The sequence below is a fragment of the Mus caroli genome, chromosome 4 (assembly GCF_900094665.2).
Source record: "Mus caroli chromosome 4, CAROLI_EIJ_v1.1, whole genome shotgun sequence".
In the NCBI taxonomy this organism is placed as follows: domain Eukaryota; kingdom Metazoa; phylum Chordata; class Mammalia; order Rodentia; family Muridae; genus Mus; species Mus caroli.
This window is the reverse complement of record NC_034573.1, coordinates 69018792-69034712: the sequence shown is the minus strand read 5'-3', so window position 1 is coordinate 69034712 and position 15921 is coordinate 69018792. Positions and strand designations below refer to the sequence as shown.

Here is a 15921-nt window from a genome sequence, read left to right as displayed (position 1 = left end):
CTCCCCACTCCTCACTCTCCTACCCCACCAAAGCAAGTTCCTTTCTCACCTGAGGAACTGGATTAAAATGCATAAGGAATTTCATCTCCTATGGAACTCTTGCCTGACTGTGTACCTGGTTTATTTTTTCCATTCAGAATATACTCCCCTGAGTTCTGTGAGACATGTGAGGAAGGGGACCTTACACTCTAGATCATCGCATTTGTTATTTGTTTTTGCTTTGTTTTAGCCAGGCTAAAACATGTATCCAAGCCACGGTCACTTCCGTGTAAGGTCAGCACTCTGCCTTGTCTCAATAACTCAGTTACATTCTCATAACTCTCCGGGTAGTGGTGGCCTTTAATCCCAGCACTTGGGAGGCAGAGGCAGGTAGATTTCTGAGTTCAAGGCCAGCCTGATCTACAGAGTAAGTTCCAGGACAGCCAGGGCTACACAGAGAAACCATGTCTCAAAAAACAAACAAACAACCCCCCCCAAAAAAAAACAAAAACAAAAGCAAAAACAAAACAAACAAACAGAAAATCCTCATAACTCTTTAATTTGAACATAAACATCATTCTCTAATCATAAAGAACAGGGGTAAGGGGCCAAACTTCTTTATGTTCCCAAGGGAAAACTTATTTTAAGATTTATCCCATCTCTTATATAAATACCATTTGATATGTTTTCAAATAACTTAATCTTCTTATAATCAAGTTCAGGCTGAATATTCATGAGTATTAGGGATGAATACACATAGCACATGTATCCTTGGTTGGTTATAGTTGCTGTGCCTAAATTTCACCAAGAGTCAGAAGTGATAAGTTTTGTTATGTCTAGAATAGAACTATATCTCCACATATAAGCTGACTTACATGCTCAGGACCCGTAATGAAAATCACATTCTTCCAAGAGAAGTTCATGTACATTAGGGCATTTCTAGATGTAAAGTGATAGAAAGCCCTTGGATCTGAAAGCTTTAAGAAAAATACGATATTAGACTCCCTACATCCATGAACTCATTAGGTTACTCACCTGAGCTTCTCTATTGCCTTAGCGAAACAGACAGCAGTCTAGTCATTTGCCCAAGGAATGTTCCCCACGAGGAAATCTGGATAAAATATATTAGTTTAATTTATTTTCACTTTGACCATCAGAATGGTTATGAACTTTTATTTTATGGAAGCCTTGAATAAGAAATTTTTGTTTTGCTGAAGAAATAGCTTCAACCTGCCCTTGAATCCCTAGGTGGTCAGTTATTCCATTTATCTTAAAAATCTCACCTTCTCAATCTTCACCTAACTCTGGTTCTAATCAATTGAGCAGCGAATCTTGCTCAGCCGAGAGCTACAGTCAATTCTTTTGTCTGAAAACTCATACCCAATAATGTTATAAACCACAAACATTTTTTGTAACCTGTGTTTAAAATTTCATCCCTCTTTTGTGTGTCTGAAAATGATTGACCTGGTTTCCGACTATTTTCTCTTATGTGCTACAGCCTGAAATACTCTTGTTATCTTGGTTCAATTAAACTCAAACTTATTGGTTTGTAAAGTACAATAGTAAAGCTCCCAGCTTAGCAAATCCTTCCCAGGATTCAGTAAGAAGCTCCACAGATACACTTCAGCTCTAAGCCATAGATGTATGTTCGTTCTTATGTTTGTATTTCCTGAAGACTTAGAATAAACATGTATAAAAATCTGAGTTGATGATTGTACATGAAAATTATTTTCAGAATAAGTCCCGATGGCAGTTAAATGTAGGAATGTCTGCCAATTCCCCGAGTATCGTGATGCTTTCTCTAAGGTTTCTGCCTGCCTGTGCACCGGCAGCTGCATCAAGTAGCACTGTGGAATTAGCACCTACTTAATAGGTCCAGGTAAAACCTCACCACTTTTCGGTTTGACCATGATACAGGAAGTTCCCATCCTGTCTGAGCCACTAGTAAATTGAACTATACCTTCATTACTACCTCTTTGCTGGTGGAGACCCTACATTTAGAGAGAGAGATGTTTTTCTAAACTACTCTAGTGTGAACATTTTCAAGTGTATTTCAATTTCAAAATTGAGAGACTATGAGTCCCCAGGCATGGATTACCCACTTTCAATTATCAACATTTCCTGCCGTGCTTGCTAAATGGCAATTCATTGTCTAATTTTTAAAGACGCTCATTACATAATTGCCATCCAACATTTGAGATTTTAATATCCTGAACAGCCTTATCTTGGGTGAGTGCCCACTTTCCATGTCCATGTTTAGGATAAATTAGACCATGTATTACCAATTTTTCCACTCCAGGTGGGATGATTTTAAGTTAGATCTTCTGTACTTCTATAATCTGATACTTACAGTACTTTTGTAAGTTGAAGCTTAAATATATAAGTTTTAAAATAATCCCACTGTATTGAAACCACCTCCATCTTTGGAGAGCTTATACCTAAAACCGTCCTTGGCAACATTTAGCTTGCACACACTCTCTCTTTTTTCTTAACTTCAGCACTTTTATTTTTAAGTTAACTGTTAAGTATGTGTGGTCAGTTATGGCAGCTCCCACCATTCCCTGTTATCTAACAACCTATATTTTGCACTACCCTGCTAAAATGTCTGCTTTTAATCTGTGAAAGAGGAGGTGTATCAGGAATGGCTTGCTACCTGATTTGGAAAAAGGAAAGACAGGAGGTGTTAAATTTTCAAATCCAAATGCTGACCATTTCCCACCCACTCATTAGCATATATTATCTGATCAGTAATTTTTATACCTTTTCTGCCTCTTTCAAGAAGTGAGAGGAAATTCCATGGAGAAATACAATACAAAACAAAACAAAACACCACAAAAAGAAAACCAAAAAAGTATGAGAAAACAACTCACTCCAGCATTTAGGACACTTCATCAATATATGTACACATTCTGAATTCTTAATAAAGGTGATTGGATACATGCAATTTCTATTGTTGAGCAGGTGTATATATATATAAACTAAATGATTTCTTTACAGTAAGATTTCTGGATTCTATAAAATGTTGGTTTATGTTATAAACCCCCAAGAATGCCATTCAGATATGTAGTCAATCATTAAACACTATTTTCATCATTGGAATTTTTTTTTTAGCTTATATCAAATAAGACCAGAGGAACTAGACAGTGTAATTGGAGAAAAAATCAGTTGGCAATTCCTGATTAAGTCTGTGTGTCACTATGATCAGTGTTTATTAAAACTAATGTGTACGGAGTTCCAAGTTTTCTAGTTGGGCACGAAATTGTGTGGCTGCCTTCCAAAGGAAAGAAACTAGAACAGCAGAGGGAATCATAAGAATTCTTGCTTTATGAGCTAGGAGTGGGTAAGGTAGAGATAACCCAGATTAGGGCAAATCACTTTTTATAAAGTATACAATTAACAGTAACTTCACATATGATTATATATAATACATATATTAGATTTATTATCTTTTAAATTTACAGCTGAAAGCTTGTAAGAAGTTTAAGTTTTAATCAACCATAAACTTAATGCATTTGAAGTAACATAAGTTTAGATTCCTACAATTTTATCAATATTTTTGCGCTGTTTCTAGATTTTTCACCTTCACCTACTTCAACCATACATTTTGGAGGGAATGATGATATGGTATACATTAATATTTTGCAAAGCAGTTGACTTAGCTTTTAAAGGAACAAAATTACTTTGCTTTATCTCTATGGCTTTTCTGGTCATTAAATAGTTCAACTGTGTAATTAAAGTATCTGATTCCTATGGAAAAAGCCCTTTGATAGTACAAAGGAGTATACTCTAAGAGAGTGGCTACATGCCTTGAGCTGTAGTATAGTAAGCCAAGGGGCCTAGAGGAAAGGGAATGATTGGGTCAATTATTAAACTATATACATGAGATTCATTGTAGTATATGACTAGAGAGCCTTATGCACGTGGAAATGAATGAAGGGCTAAGCAAACAGTAAATCCTACATGAGCACAGTCAGAACCTAAGACAAACAGATCTTTGCTTCTATTCCAGTCTTGATCAGTTCCCCTTTTCTTCTTTTCATTGTTTTCCCATCTACAGGAAGTTCTAGTTTCACAAAAGGGGCTGTTTCTTGACATATCAGGGACAGGTACAGTTTGTAGAACATGGGTTAAGAATTAATTATTCTGTAGACTAGGCTAGAGCCTAACATACTGCATTTTGAACAAATTTCCCAAAAGATGCTTGTCTCATGGTTCATGGTTTGAAATATTACATGAGATCATGTTTAAGTTCCTTCAAATACAAAGTCTGCTTCGACTTTATGTTATATTTTTCCCTTTTGGGATAATAGAATCCATTAGATAAAGTAGAATGTTGATTCTGTAAATGTCATTAATATAAACCATGCAGTGATAGAAATATACATCAGCTCAGCCTCAGGGTCAACTAATTTAACAAACTAAAGTCTTTTGTATCCAGTCTTTGGGCAAAGGAGAATTAAGAAGATAAGCATTTATCAATGATCTGTTGTGTGAAGACCATTCTGCCATAGTGCCCTTTTATAGCAAACTTAAGCAGTGTGACCCCATTCCATGGGAAGAAAGCAGAATGAAGGAAGTCAAATAGGTGGCATGTCATTGCATGGCTTGCAGGAGGAAGGCACAGATCATGAGTGTAAAGTGCATTCTCTGGAAGGATAAAAATCTGCTATGATGACTCTCAGAAAATAGGTATGCCATATTAGAGACCGTGTGCCCTGCCATGTGCATATATAAAGAGAATGGCACCATCCTCTTGGTCAGTCTCCTTGCTATATTTAAACCCTTCCAACAAAGTGAATATTCAAGTAAAGGGTTGTTTCAGTTCATAATGAACTTCTGTGGAGAAGCCAGAGTTGGAGTCCCAGAAGCCATATGAAAAAACTAGATGTGGTGGTATAATGTTTGTAATCCCAGAATTAGAGGAGGTAAAAATAGTTGGATCCCTGAAACTCTGGCCAGTCAGCCTGGACTCTCTGTGAGGTCCTCATGCACGCACACACTCATGTTTTGTAAGTGATGTTAATTTCATAGACAAACCCACGTTTTTCCCCTTGAGTGTCACTTACAACCATTAAAGTTATATAACTTGAGAGTGCATATGATAAATATTAGTATAGTACAATTGCAGGAGCCAAGCTATGCTAGAATTTTAAAGGATATAGGCATGTGTGCATCAGGTCATTTTTTGTTAAAAGTAAGTAATAGACAAATAAAATTGTTTTGGTTTCTATGTAGAAGAGAGAAGGAGCTATAGGCTATTACCCAAATTTTGTGGGTACCAATCAACTTAGGACACTTTATATTCACTGTGTTAAGCTTTGCAAATGAGGAGTTTACATTCAATTAGATTCATGTCTGGTATCAATGACAGTGTATGTTGGCATTTGGAATCCCTTCACACACACACACACACACACACTTTCTGTATGGGAAATAAGCAGTAAGTATTCTGTGATTCCCAGTATCTGAGATAGTTCTGTCTGTGAAGAAAAGTTATTTATGTCATCAGAGATAAAAGCACCATATAGTATCTCTGGTATTGGTGAAAAGTGCATTTTCCTTAATGGATTCCCTACTAAGGAGTGTTTGCTCCTGTTTAGTCAGTCCATCTTCTCCATGCCCAGTGGTTTGTGGAGGGAGAAATGTAGAGAAGAAATCCATCTTCTCTAATGCGATGTGTTTGCTGTTTATAGGTTATGATTATTCTAGCCCCATTGTTTTCCTCTATAAGGGTTCTAGTCCACTAACAAGGGCAGTGTCAAGTTCCCCAACTGGCATAGACTTCATAGCCAAGGCCAGAGAACACATTAGATAGAGTAAAATGAGCATTGTCAAGCTGTTCACACATCTCTTGAGGAGCTTCCTAAATGAGATTCTCTTTGAATAGTCTCCTACAAGGAAAATGCTCACTTTCAAGAATCCTGTATTCTTTCCAATAAAGTTATGGAAAACAGCCCATCTCCAGCAGTGATAAAGGGCACGGAAAAGAACTGGTGAATGCTCAGAAATTCTCCCCTCCAGGGAAGGACTCTTGGAAAAAATGGTCCTGTCACATGTTAGAAAATGCCACCGTTGTGTCAATTATGGAAGACATTTCAGATGCTACATAGCATATCATTTATGTCAGAGATGTCATTGAGTTAATCTATCAATAGAATAAATGCCCTGCCGATTACTCAAATATAGTAATTTATAAGTTGTTCTAATAAAAGGACAATTTTTTGGATGCTGTCACTCATCATTGATATATTTCAGTGCTTGTGAATATTTCCATGTAATTATGTTTAATGCTCTAAACTATAAGTGCTGTAATTTCCTGTGACCTGTTACAGCTAGATGCATTACTTGATCAGAGCTCTCAATGGAGCATTTTCTGCACACATATTTAGTTAATTGGTAATTTTTTTCCTGCCTGTGTTTATGTGAAATATACTCTATAAGGGAAGGAAATCAGCCTACATGCAGCTGAGACTGGTAGAGAGCAATTGGGTTCTATCAGAACAAACAGCTGTCAATAATGACTTCAGAATAAAATTACCAGCAAAGAAAAGAACCCAGACATCTGCAAGATATGTAGAAATATTTTTATATCCTATTAGCTAAGATCTGGACAGGGCTACCACTGAGTTTCACCAGCTGTACCTGCTATTTTATTTCAAAATACTCTCAGACTGAGAATACACTATAACTCATTGCATAAGCTCAATAGCATTAAAAAAATGTTGGCTTCCTTTGAACAGTGTGTATTTTGATTTCGTGTAATCAGCATGAAGACTTTCTATTTCAAACTATTTTGCTGTTGCTGCCGGCCATAATATGAGACTTAAAAATAGTTCTGTTATCTTTGTTTTGTGTCTTTCCAATCTGAGTTCTATTGCTTGGCTATTTTTCTTTCTGTGTTTGGAAAAATATGTTTGGGTCTCATTACACGGTTTCTGATTTGCTTGCCTCTGGGGTTGTTTCTGGCAAGGGAAACTTGCAAGGTGGGCTGCTGGCATTGGAGTTTGGTTACAAGATAAGTCTATGTACTCGCAGGCATCTAGAGATAGTAATGTAGTTGATGTTTTGACAAAAACAATTTATTTTTATAAAGGCAGTTTTTACGGTCTCTTATCTATTGACATTCTAAGTTAACTAAAGGAAAAATCTATGTAAATTAAATATCAAGTTCTTTTGTTCCATTTTTAACTTTTCACCCATAAAATACATAATCACCAGTACAATTGATGCATCTGTTTAACTTCATATACTGAAAAGAATACTAGGTGTATCTCATATCCTTGCGTCCTAAAGGTGGCTATGGGGTGCAGCTTCAGCATCATTTTGGACTTGGTCAGAAATAATTCATCTTGAATTCAGCCCAAGACCACTGGATCAGAAGTTCAGATAAAGAATCTCAGAATCTTTTTGTTTTGTTTTGTTTTGTTTTGTTTTGTTTTGTTTTGTGGGTTGCTTTATTTAAGAAAGAGTCTCTCTACATAGTGCTCTGGCTGCTCTGAAACTTACTATGTTGACCAGATTTTGCAAACTCACAAAGATCCCATAGCTTCTGTACCCTCAGTGCTGGGATTAAAGATGTACGCCAGCACACAGAGCAGAAGCTGTATTTTTTCACATTGCTTCTCAGCGTGCACGGGCATCTTGGATAAGTAGTGAACCAATACAAGATTGTATGCTCCATAGGAACTGATATGTAGAAGAATATCTCCTTCCATGTTTATTGAACTGAGTTATTGAACAATAACTTTCACCTCTGTGGTATCACCATTTTGTGAAAGTTTTCTCTCTTCTGTTATTACTCTGCTTGTCTTGCCTATCCTCATATGCAAAGCAGTATGCTATTCTAAATACTGTAACACTAGTTTTTATTAAATAGTTAACATATAGTCTTCATATATGCATGTTAGAATTACTGAAGCATCCAAAGACCACATTATTCTAAAGGAGATAGAACTCTCATAATCACAGTGATATATATATATATTTCTTTATCTATAAAGAAGATTTAGAAAATAATTTTAAAAAACACATAGTTCGTGTCTTTTTGAGAAGTTAAATTGGAAGAAAGAGCCATCATTTATAAGTAAATACCAATTATTGCTATAATATTTTGCTTTCACACCACCAATATTCTTGTAATCTATAGGCCTTGGGTTTTACTAGAGAGTTCTAATGAAATCCAGTGCCTCAACATGTTTCCTTTGTAGAGAACTATGAGCCTTGATAGACTTTTCAGCTCTCCAGGAAAAGTTATGTCATCTTGATCCACTCTCTTGCACTTTTGTAAATGTCAGTTTCATTTCCTTGGATGGAGGGATGAGATGACAGCTGTACCCAAGCCAGGAGAATGCATGGCTTGGGCCAAGCCCAGAGCATTTCTTTCTCTGTTCTAACTATCTATAGGCCTAGGCCTGGAAACTTTTAGCCTCAATATATTCTATTCTTCCAAGTTGACTGAATCAATCTGGCTTCTCTTGGCTTCTCACTGAATTTCTCTGCTAGGCCTACTAACTTTTTAAAAATGTTCAATTCTTCTGACTCCTTCTCATTCTCTGGGCAACTCTATCTTCACCTGTGTCTAGTTTGTACTCTTTGTAACCTATTTCTGTAAAATTGCCCTGGTCAAACTGCCACAGATATACCACCCACCACAGACCACACAACTCTGTTTTATTTTTATTTTTCCTCTCTTAGTTCTCTTAAGTAGCCTATCTTCCTCTGCTATTTTCTTGTGATTAGGATGTATCCTATCTCTGACTAATTCTGTCTAACTTTTCTCAGATTCATCACTTTGTCTGCTACTCAATTAGATGTCACTTTCAAACATGACTGCTTCCTTTTACAAACTAGCCTTACCTTGATTGTTAGAGATTAAAGTGTGTACTAAGGTCATGTTTGTTTTCCAGCCAAGTCATACCAGGGCATTCTGCATTCCAGCCAGTTCATAACTTTGAATGTGGTCCTTTGCCAATGCAGCCATGTTACTGGATTAAAATTCCTCTAAATCCTTGCTAGAAGATTTAGGAAGGCACACGAAGAGTAGTGCTACAGAGTAACTTAAAAAAACAAAACAAACCCCCAAAAAACCAAAAAAACAAAACAAAACAAATCAAACCTCTGGGCACACAGAGTTCTGTCAGGATCCAGTCAGCCAGCATCAGCATGAAGGAGGTAGTAGAAATACAAAATATCACTGAGTCTGTTTCCATAGTGCCCTAAATGCCATGCACAAGACTATGACACCAAGAAATTAAGCTGCATGTTGATTTTTAACTGAGTGAAAGAAGAGATTTAAAACAGAAGCCTCATCAGAATGACTTCAGAGTTTTATTAGGATGGTCACCAGATTATTGCTGTAAAACTGCTCATAAAACTGAATACCTTCTCATAGATATTTTTTGAAATAAACTCTCACTTCATAAATGCCATTCTTAATAGCTGAAATTTAACATCCAATCAAATTACCAGCTGATAGATGTACAAAATGCTTGCTGTAATTTTCAGCTCCATTTTACTGTATTCTCTTCCAACTCACTGATCTCTGAGCTTTCCAAATTCTGTTATCCTTTGCCAGACCAGTGATGTGTCAGCTGAGGGTCAGCATCAATACTCCACTAAATTAGTCAGAAGAGCCAACTCTTAAGCATATCTCCAGAATGGTTTTAGTGCAGAATGGTCCCCTTATGCCTCTTAACATTTCTCTTCTTGCACATTACTACTGTATCACATCACGGGACATTAAGCATATTTCAACTCATGGGACTAACTCAATCATGTTTTTAGAAATTGAAAACAAATCTTATAACTGGATGAGTGATGATATTAAAGTAATAACAATTTCCTGGTAGGCGTGCTTGTTTAATGGATTGCATAGTTTTTCTTTGTGTAAACAGTGCAGTGGCTTTCACTAATGGAAACTGTTTGGTTTTAAGAACTAAAGTTTAACAATCATTGGATTTGCTAGAGAAGTCACAAGAAATCTAGAGTTTGTGTTCTGATTCTCATTAATGATATCATTGTCCAACAAGAAGGTAACTTAGAAAAGCTGCATTTACTTCAGCAATTGCAGGGTAGGACCAGCATAACACCAGACTGGATTTAAAAGTACTGCTTTCTTCCCTTTTGCTGGAATGTTCTCTACTATAATAAGTGTGCTGAATTGTGCTCGCCTCAGCCTAAAGCACAGGGCGACGCACTCCCTTTTTGAAAGATATTTAGAAAAATTTGTCTCAGTGCTTGGCAACTACTCCGACAGAAAACAGATAAAACTAAGGGTAGTTTATCAGTTCTGCTGTCCTTATCATGTTTCAGGTTGAAGGCTGTTGAAATGATGAGAAACAAACAACACTAAATAGGGCTTCGTCATTATCGCTGCTGTGGGGAGCTCAGGTTCAGCATCAAAGAAAAATGCATTTGCTTTCAAAACTCAATCCTTCATTTTGAGAGGTACACTGCACTAAGGTACTGACATCTTTAAAAAAAAAAAAGAGTAAATCAGAGAAGGCAGGAAAATGCTGCTGTGGGAACTCAGAAGTCCAACAGAAGTCATCTGGCACACTTGTAAAAGCTCAAAGGTTTCAGCTTTTCTGTTTCTTACAGATGTAGACTGGTGTCTGAGGACTGTCATTTCTAAGCAGCTGGAGTAAAGCCCAGCTTTGAGATGTTTCCTTCACACGGAATTCTTTAACAGCTTGCTTTATCTTTGAAATATGCGTACATAGAGTCTCCCATGTTGCTGTTTATGGATAATACTTGCTGTGATCTAGGAAAAGTTCTGATATTTTCACTCTTGCATCTTTTTGTTTGCAACTTAATTTGATCTCCTTCAATTTCTCTGGTATGGAAACTGCCAAGTGAAGTTATTGGATACAAACAGACAAGGAAGCCATTGTCCCTTCCTTCATACTGCTTTGATCACCTAACCAAACTTGAAGTTAGAGAACCGGTTGTTGCAGAAGTATAGTCCAGTGAAGAAATTTCCCTCCAGAGTACAGCATTTGAGGTGATTATCAAGGAAGGTAGATGTAAGCAGATGACAATTATAAGAACATGGAAAGACCAACATAAACTAAGAGCCAGAGGTGGGCAGACTACAGACTTGTTTGACTTTTTGATGTGGGAAAGCCATGAATATGGTCATAACCATATCGTTTAAAAGAAAGGGATTTGGCTAGGTGTGATGGTACACACTTTTAATCCCAAAACTTGAGAGGCAGAGGCAGACAGACCTCTCTGGGTTCAAGGTCAGTGTAGAGGGTCGTTCTGATGCTTTGATCAGGAATCTACATTTGAATATTGAAGATCCTGGTCCCCAGTTTGTTCTTGATCAATCAATAAAGATGGTACCAGCCAATAGCTAGGCAGAAGTGGGCAGAACTTCCAGGTTCCCAAAGGCAAGCTAGGAGACTCAGGAGGAGGAGAAGAAATTTGCTGTGTTTTGGAGAGAGAGAGAGAGAGAGAAAGAGAGAGAGAGAGAGAGAGAGAGAGAGAGAGAGAGAGAGAGCCATCAGTCATGTGAGATCTCTGGTGGAGTGGCCATTGGCCGCTTCCCTGATTGGGCCTTGAGTAGCAGGCTGGAGATTAGAAACAACTAAGTTGAGAACAGATTTAGCGTGCTGAGCAAGGAGAAGGTACCTGGGAAACTAAGTTTAGGGTAGACTTAGAGTGTGTTGATCAATGAGTAAAAGGGAGGGCATGCTAGTTGCAGGAGACTTAGAAGAGCACAGCCACTGAGCCATAAGGCAGGTTATAAATGAGCAAATATAAGTGTGTCTTTCATCCATGGATCCGAGGGAACCAGGGCAGTTGCTGATAACACCGCCTGGAGCTTAAAGTGGTGTAGAAACTACACTACAGGCTAGCCAGGTCTACAAAGTGAGTTTCAGGACAGCCAAGGGCCCTGTTACACAGAGAAACTCTGTCTTGAAAAATCAGAGAGAAGGGAGTGGAGAGTGGGGGAGCCAATGATCTGAAGTTGTTTTAGTTGGAAATAACAGGACAAAGCTAGAGCAGTCTAAGGGAGTAGATTAAAGCATAGATTTAAATGCTAAATCACATATGACACAGAAGTGACTTTCACCATTTTCTCAGAATTTCATTGCTTTGGTCCTTGTTGTCTTCAGTGATAGAATTGAAAAATGTACCTGCAAAAGAACTCCTTCTTCCTTTGTTTGTAGAAACTGTGATAAGTTTAATTTAGCCTTAAGACTTTCTGGATAATTAGATTCCTTAATGGTTAGAGCTATTATCATTATCAAATGTAATAAAAATGTCAAAATATATAAAAAATTGAAAAAAGGTTTATATGACATCCTCAAGGTCACATTGTGACCTGGAATGAAAAAGTACTTTATATTTCATACACTCGCTCTAGGATGGGCATATATCTAATTCTTCACTGAAATCCTTTACTCCAGAAAAGTAAGACCACGTAAATTCTAAGTCAGCCAATTCCTTCCCGTTCTTCCCCATAACAACAATAAACATTGAACACTTTGCTGTGTTTTGTGGGGTTAAAAAAAAAAAAAAACATATTGTTCAAGTCATAGCCTCCCTTTTGTCTCTTCTCACAAATTTCCATTTTAGACTCAAGTGGATATTTGATTTGTTTTCCTTCCTTATGTGTGCTGGGGAAATAATACCATTACTATAAAAAGCTTTCAACTCCTTCAACTTGGAATTATTCCTCTCAGTCTCCAGAGGCTGTGCAGTACCTTTCTGTCATGCTGTAGAGTACCATGTCGTCGAGATCTTTGAAAAGTGTCAGATAGGGAGTCCAGAAAATGTTCTTGCTGTAACTATAGTCAACTTGATGTATAGTCTTGGATAAATTTGTAGTGTATTTTCCTCTAAGGAGAGATGTATTCACCAGTGTTCCTTAGAAATTGTGCCAAATTAGAATAAAAAATTATAGCATTCTACGTTGCCCAAAAGCTCTTTGCAAGATCTATCAATGCCATGATACTTTGTCAACTTAAAACTTAAGAATCTAGTGGCCTTTTGCACAGGCATATGAATTTTTAAATTAGGGATTGTATGAAAATAATATGGTCTACAAGCAACAGGTTCCTGTGTGACCAATAATTAAATTATTTTAAAAATTTATCTTACTACCTTGCAGCCCCATGATATTTGAGAGACTGCTGATTCATATGAGAATGGACCTGATGTTTACCAAACTCATTCCTTGTAGAGTTTGGGCAGATGCTTTGTACAGACCTTTAAGGTGTATACTGATCCATGAAAATTTTCACATGTATCTCATAGAAGGAACAGTATGATTTGAAGTCACCGGTCCGTCACCTAAATCCTCATCTTTCAAGTCCAATTTCCAATCCATACCAACACAATCTTTTCTTTTCTTATATTTATTTAAATGACTACATTTTTCACAGGCCTTAGAATCTTTAATATTAACAACATAGTCATCATATTGTCATATCTCCTACATGACTTAGCAAAACACTTCATTGTTTATTGACCAATAAGATAGATTTACAGTTGGACAAACAAAAACATAAAAACAAACAGATGCCCACAGACATTGGCATGTCATAAATGAAGATTATCAGCTACTAGAAGTCTGTAATAACTAATNGTGTTTGTCAGTTTGACATGTTAGAACAGGGAACCTCAGGTAAAATTCTGACTGTGTTGGATGAGTGGGGGGAATATTTGTGGGGCATTTTTCTTGATTGCTAATTTATGTAAGTGGGAGAACCGAACACACTTTGGCAAGTACTATCTTAAGGGCCTGAGCTATATAAGAAAACNTGGGATCAAGCAAGTAGCTGCATACCTCCATTGGTTTTTGCTTTAAGCTTTGGGGCGAGTCTTGGTTTCTCTAATGAATGACTGTAATCTATAAGCTAAAATAATCACACCTCAAGATTACTCAGTGCCAGTCTTCCATCTAATAAATTCAAAAACTGCCCTGTTAATATTATGCCACATGAATCCACAAGGATAGGCCTGCAGCCTATCAAAGGAGTAGAAGGCTCTGATTACATCAATGCCATTCCTTCCCAAGTTCACCTTGCTCCTGGTATTATCAAAGCAACAGAAAATAAACTAGAACAGAGCCTAAGTTAGTATGTGCATATTTACTGGGAGGCAAATGTGCATAGTCAAACGAAAGGATTTTGGATTGATCCATTCTGAACACATAATATACTCAGATCAAAAGAAGCACAAAGCTTACCTTGACAGGAAATACAGGTGATCAATTTTCTTAGCATCTTCTCCCATACTAGAGGATGCTCATTGTTTTAAGCCCCTGCCTTTGTAAACCAGTTCCTTTGTGAGCCTATCTCCTTGGAGTAGCAGACCTTGCCACCCATTACAGCTTGTTTCTTTCATGTCCTTTTCTTTCAGTCTGGTTCTTCAAACTGGAACACTGACCCAGAAGTCCACATATAATGGAGTTTTAAAATTGCCTTCAATTTCTTTGTGTAACAAAGATTGAGACTTTTATTTTCCCTTATAGAGTGCTTGAATTTCACTAAGAATGTTCAAGTACATTTAATGCTGAAGAAAAGGAAAATAAGAAGGAAGAATTTCCCAATTGATTGTTATTTATTAAGATTTTTCTCTTAATACTACCCTGCCTTGTTTTTGTGGTGCAACAAAATTTTAATTAATATAGAATATATTAATTTTATATGTCACACTAGTTTTAAAACTTTCTTGCAGAATTTTACAATGAGATACTTGAGTTATTAATAGATGGTATGTTTTTATTTTCTTTTTTTATTATAAATTCAACCAAAAATAGGCCTAAGATTGCTTTGCTTAAAAAGCCTAACTAGATATTTTGTTCATGCTTTAGACACAAGGTTTTTGTATCCCAGGCTAGTCTCAAACTTACTATGCTTGCTTTGAACTCCTGATCCTCCCACCACCATTTTCAAGTGCTAAGATCACAGGCATGAACTGTAACATGTACTCTTTAATAGATGTTAACCAATAACTTTAAAAATCTGAATGTAAACAGCCTAATTAATGTTTATGTCTTTTCACATTTTAAAAGTAATACCTATACTGTATGATATGACATAGGATGAAAGTAATTACAGATTTAGCATTTCTGTATTTTGAAATGAAATGAACCTTACTCAGGATTGTTATATATATCCAAGTATCTTGTGCTTTAGTCTTTTTCACTCCAGAGTGACTGAGAAATTCTTGTAATAGCTATTTGAGTCAAATTCATAAGTTTGAGATATGATTAATGAAATCAGTAAAGGTTTTCTTATGTGTTAGTTTTTTTCTAAGTTTATGTGGGCTTCCCCCCACCCCCTCTTTTTGTCTTATAGTGCCGGTGTTGGCAGAACTGGCTGTTTCATTGTAATAGATGCCATGTTAGAAAGAATAAAGCATGAAAAAACTGTAGATATTTATGGCCATGTAACTTTAATGAGAGCCCAGAGGAATTACATGGTGCAAACAGAAGACCAGTACATCTTTATCCATGATGCACTGTTAGAAGCAGTGACATGTGGAAATACCGAAGTGCCGGCTAGAAACTTGTATGCCTACATTCAGAAGCTGACACAAATAGAAACAGGGGAGAATGTCACCGGAATGGAGCTCGAATTTAAGGTAAGATATTGGCTCTGATAAAGTTACTCACAAGTAAATAAAACTAGGCTTCACGTCATTTTCTTTCCAATTTTGAAGTGCAAGTTTCAATTGACCTTCTCCTCTGGGATCAGATTTATATGAAACACTCTCCTCCTTCTTCTGCTTCTGCTTCTCCTTCTCCTTCTGCTTCTCTTTCTCCTGCTTCTCCTTCTACTTCTGCTTCTCCTCCTCCTGATCCTTCTCCTCCTCCTCCTGCCCCTGCTCCTTTTCTGCTTCCACTCTCCCTCCCTCCCTTCCTTCCCTCCCTCCCTCCCTCCTTCCTTCCCTCCCTCCCTCCTTCCTTCCTTCCTTCCTTCCTCC

General features: G+C 37.1%; 1 protein-coding gene across 43 annotated transcripts in view; it reads left to right on the top strand.

Annotated features, from left to right (window-relative positions):
* Positions 1 to 15921, top strand: part of Ptprd (protein tyrosine phosphatase receptor type D) — a 2211569-nt gene that overhangs the window by 2181087 nt on the left and 14561 nt on the right. For all 43 annotated transcript variants that reach the window (XM_029475790.1, XM_029475789.1, XM_029475786.1 and 40 more), the window contains one exon: positions 15294 to 15579. In XM_029475790.1, the coding sequence (XP_029331650.1) occupies positions 15294 to 15579 (286 nt within the window). The remainder of the gene's footprint in view (positions 1 to 15293; positions 15580 to 15921) is intronic.